Source organism: Capsicum annuum, chromosome 10 (genome assembly GCF_002878395.1).
Source record: "Capsicum annuum cultivar UCD-10X-F1 chromosome 10, UCD10Xv1.1, whole genome shotgun sequence".
Classification (NCBI taxonomy): Eukaryota; Viridiplantae; Streptophyta; class Magnoliopsida; order Solanales; family Solanaceae; genus Capsicum; species Capsicum annuum.
This window is the reverse complement of record NC_061120.1, coordinates 218,973,477-218,977,714: the sequence shown is the minus strand read 5'-3', so window position 1 is coordinate 218,977,714 and position 4,238 is coordinate 218,973,477. Positions and strand designations below refer to the sequence as shown.

The following is a 4,238-nucleotide window of genomic DNA, read 5'->3' as shown; positions in this document are numbered from 1 at the left end:
CTTTTTTACTTTATGTTAGTCTTCTTGAGGTTGCACCAGGGATCAGTGAGGAAGGTAGGAGGAGATCCAGAGTACTTTCCTGTTTTGATAGGGATCGTCTCTTAGTCCGTTTTTATTTGTCTTGGTAATGGATGTTTTAACATCGCGCATTCAAGGAGGAGTGTCTTGGTGTATGTTATTTGTTGATGATGTTGTACTAATTGATGATATCTGAGGAGGAGTTAATGATAAGTCAGAGATTGGGCGACAAACACTAGAGTCTAAAGGGTTTAGGTTAAGCAAACTAAGACTGAGTACTTGGAATGTAAGTTCAGTGATTCGACGCATGAGGCTGACGTGGTAATGGAGTTGGATTCTCAGGCTATTCGAAAAAGGAATAGTTTCAAGTATCTTGGTCTATGATTCAGGGGAATGGAGAGATTAACGGAGATGTCACGCACCGTATTGGTGCAGGATCATTGAAATAGAGGCTCGCTTCAGGAATCTTGTGTGGTAAGAAGGTGTCTTCTAAGCTTAAAGGTAAGTTCTATAGTCTGACCGACTATATGTATAGAGCGGAGTGATGGCCAATTAAGAACTTCCACATTCAAAAGTTTAAGGTGGCGGATATGAGAATGTTGAGATGGATGTTGGACTCATCAATAGAGATAAGGTTAGAAATGAAGTTATTCAAGAGAAGGTGGGAGTGACTTTGGATTAAAACAAGATGCGTGAAGTAAGGTTGCGATGGTATGGGCATGTGACGGAGAGGTGCACGGATGCTCCAGTACGGAGGTGTGAGAGACTAGCTATGGATGATTTTATACGGGGTAGAGGTAGGCCGGAGAAATATTGGAGAGAGGTGATTAAGCATGACATGGAGCGGTTACGGCTAACAAAGATCCGGCTATACACAAGGTCCGAAGAAGGACCACAAGCTCCACAGCCTCATCCTACATTTCTGCAAGAGACTGGCTCCACGACTTTGACACATGGCAGCAACATTACCACTTAATCGACCAATAAGCAGTATCAAGATTCGATGTATAACTAAACACTAAAATAGGGTATGCCTAGAAATTAAATTCAAACTTCCAGTAAGTTTAATTGGGAATCTTTATCAGCTACAAAGAAAGATACTCGACCAATAAAACGGCCCGCCCGGTGCACTAAAGCTCCCGCTATGTACAAGGTTTGGAGAAGGACCGAACCACAAGCTACGCAGCCTCATCTACATTTCCACAAGAGGTTGTTTCCACGGCTTTTACACATGGCAACAACATTACCAATTTAATCAACCAATAAGCAGAATCAAGATTTGATTTTTAACTAAACACTAAAATTGAGTATGCCTAAAAATAAAATCCAAACTTCCAGTAAGCTTAATTGGGTATCTTTATCACCTACAAAGAAAGACACTCAGACCAATAAAACGGCCAGCCCGGAGCACTAAATCTTCCCCTATGCATGGGTCCAGAGAAACACAAAGATTCCCTTTATTCTAAGCAACCTCACTCTACATTTCTGCAAGAGACTACGACCTACTGGTCATGTGGCAACAACATTACCAATTAATCAACCAATAAGCAGTATCAAGATTCAATTTTTAACTAAACACTAAAATGGGTTATACCTAAAAATAAAATTTAAAACTTGCAGCAAGCTTAATTGGGAATCTTTATCACCTAAAAAGAAAGATAATCGATCAATAAAACGGCCAGCCCGATGCACTAACGCTCCCCCTATGCACGGGTCCACAAAAAAACCAAACCACAAAGATTCCCTTTATTCTACGCAACCTCACCCTACATTTCTGCAAAAGCCTATGACCTCCTTATCACGTGACAGCAACATTACCAATTAAACGACCAATAAGCAGTATCAAGATCCAATTTTTAACTAAACACTAAAATTGGATATGCCTAAAAATAAAATTAAAAACTTGCAGCAAGCTTAATTGGGAATCTTTATCGCCTGAAACGAAAGACATTCGATTAATAAAACGGCCAGCCCGATGCACTGAAGCTTCCCCTATGCACGGATCCGGAGAAAAACCAAACCACAAAGATTACCTTTATTCTACGTAACCTCACTCAACATTTCTGCAAGAGACTATGACCTTCTGGTCACATGGCAACAACATTACCAATTAATCAACCAATAAGCAATATCAAGATCCAATTTTTAACTAAACACTAAACTGGGGCATGCTACAAAGTAAAAACCAACAAGATTCACAGTACAAATTAGACAAGAAAAACAAAAAGACAAGAATTCAAGAAAGTACCTTGAGAGAACCAGGAGGATAATAGATGCCAGCATGAATAACTTCACTATTCCTTGAACTTGTACCAGTACCAAATACTGATGCAGAATCCACAACCAAAACATCAATACCATGCCTTACACTAAGTTCTTTAGCTACTGTAATGCCAACTATACCTGCTCCAATAACCAAACAATCCACTTTCTCCTTTGAAATTGATGATGATGAAAATACGGTTTTGCTTACATTCTTGACTTTTTGGTATACTATTTTTGTTATTGAATTTTTGAGTTTCATCATCTTGGAAAAAATGGATCTAGCTGAGGGATTTGGAATGATAAATATTTGGGAAAATTTAGCTAGTAGGAAATATTTGGGCATGTAATTAATGTGTAGGAGAAAATATTTAGGCATGTAATTCAATATTTTACCCGTCATGTTTTGCTTTTTTGAGAGTAAATTTGCAGGAGAAAATCTAATTGAGAGTTAATGTGTAGGAGAAAATATTTGGACATGTAATTCAATGTTTTACCTGTTATGTTTTTCTTTTTTGAGAGTTAATTTAACTAATCTTTAGAGCAGAATTAAATTAGATTGATTCTAAATTTCAAAATTAAAATTTATGCCCAAAAGCTTAACGAGGTATGCCTAGAAAACAACACGATTCACAGTATAATCCAACAAAGCATTATCTGGGAAGGATAGAGTGTACGCGGATTTTAGCTCTACCTCAGAGATGGAAAGAGTGTTTCTGATGAACTCGACCAACGAGCAATATCAAAATTCGATTTTTAACCAAATACTAAAATGGGGTATGCCTTTAAAAAACAACAAGATTCACAGTTAAAAGAAAAGACAAGAATTCAAGAAAGGACCTTGTGAGAATGAAGGAAGAAGAAGTACCTGCTTGAGCTGGTCGAGAAATGGACAAAGAATCAGACAAAAAGTTAGGGCTTAAAAATAAAAAATGTTTTTCTTCAGTTTTCCTTTTACCTTTTACTTCTGAGTAGTTAGCAATTAGTCATTTGAGTATTTAGGCTCAAATTAGGGACTTACTAGTCATTCAGGCTTAGGCGAACACCCCAAATAGCAGCGCCTACACCTTAGAAGATTTTCGGTCCCCCACAACGCCTCTATGCATTTTTGCAGCACTTCGCCCGGAGGCTCGCCTTGTGAACACCTCTGAAAACACTATTCTTAACTAAAATATATATTACATTAACAAACCCCTTGATTTTGTAATCCTATTTAAATTAACGTTTGTATGCTATACCTTGCTAGTTATTCTCTTCAAGAAGACTAACATAAAATAAAAAAGAAGACAAAATCAACATCGTCAACAATAACATGCTCAGTGTAATCTGGCAATGCTGTATACAAATACCTTAACCTTATTTTACAAAGACAAAATAAATAAAGAAAACGGTAAACATACTTATAGTTTAACACGAGCACATCATTTAGATGTTGGATCTCAAATCCAGGGGAGAATAAAATTATTCTCTTGTGTGTATTATCTTTTCCAGTTTTTTTCCTAACAATCAACGATCACAACAATTTTTATAATTTTTCTACATATCGGGAGAAAATAAAAATCAAAGGCACCTACAATAAAAGAAGTTATACTGGGCGTCAAGTAATTTTTGAAGCTTATTTCTCTGCCTAAATAAGTAGCACGTCCAGTTATCAAATTAAACAACTCTCCAGTGCTGCCTCTTGATAAAACACCTCGTATTTAAGAGTCAATTTCTCTCAAACGGTGTCTCACATTCGCCAGCTCTGTGCATATCTCGCAAGATTTGCACAGAGCTATAGGAAGTGATGCACCATTTGAGAGAAATCGACTTTAAAATGTGAGATGTTGTATCAGGAGGTACCGTTGGAGAGTTGTTTCAACTCATAAGTAGTGCTATTTATTTGAGTCGAGAAAGTGAGCTTGAAAAAGATCTTGAAACCAAGTACAACTTTTTTTATCGTAGATACTTGTGATTGA

At 37.1% G+C, this 4,238-nt stretch overlaps 1 protein-coding gene across 3 annotated transcripts in view; it reads right to left on the bottom strand.

Moving 5' to 3' along the window:
- Positions 1 to 4,232, bottom strand: part of LOC107844695 (L-2-hydroxyglutarate dehydrogenase, mitochondrial) — a 24,041-nt gene extending 19,809 nt beyond the window's left edge. For 2 of the 3 annotated variants that reach the window (XM_047397436.1, XM_047397435.1), the window contains exon 1: positions 2,267 to 4,232. In XM_047397436.1, coding sequence (XP_047253392.1) covers positions 2,267 to 2,683 — 417 coding nt within the window. In that variant the 5' untranslated portion in view covers positions 2,684 to 4,232. The remainder of the gene's footprint in view (positions 1 to 2,266) is intronic. The other variant, XM_047397437.1, reaches the window with a different exon arrangement.
- Positions 4,233 to 4,238: the final 6 nt, after the last annotated feature.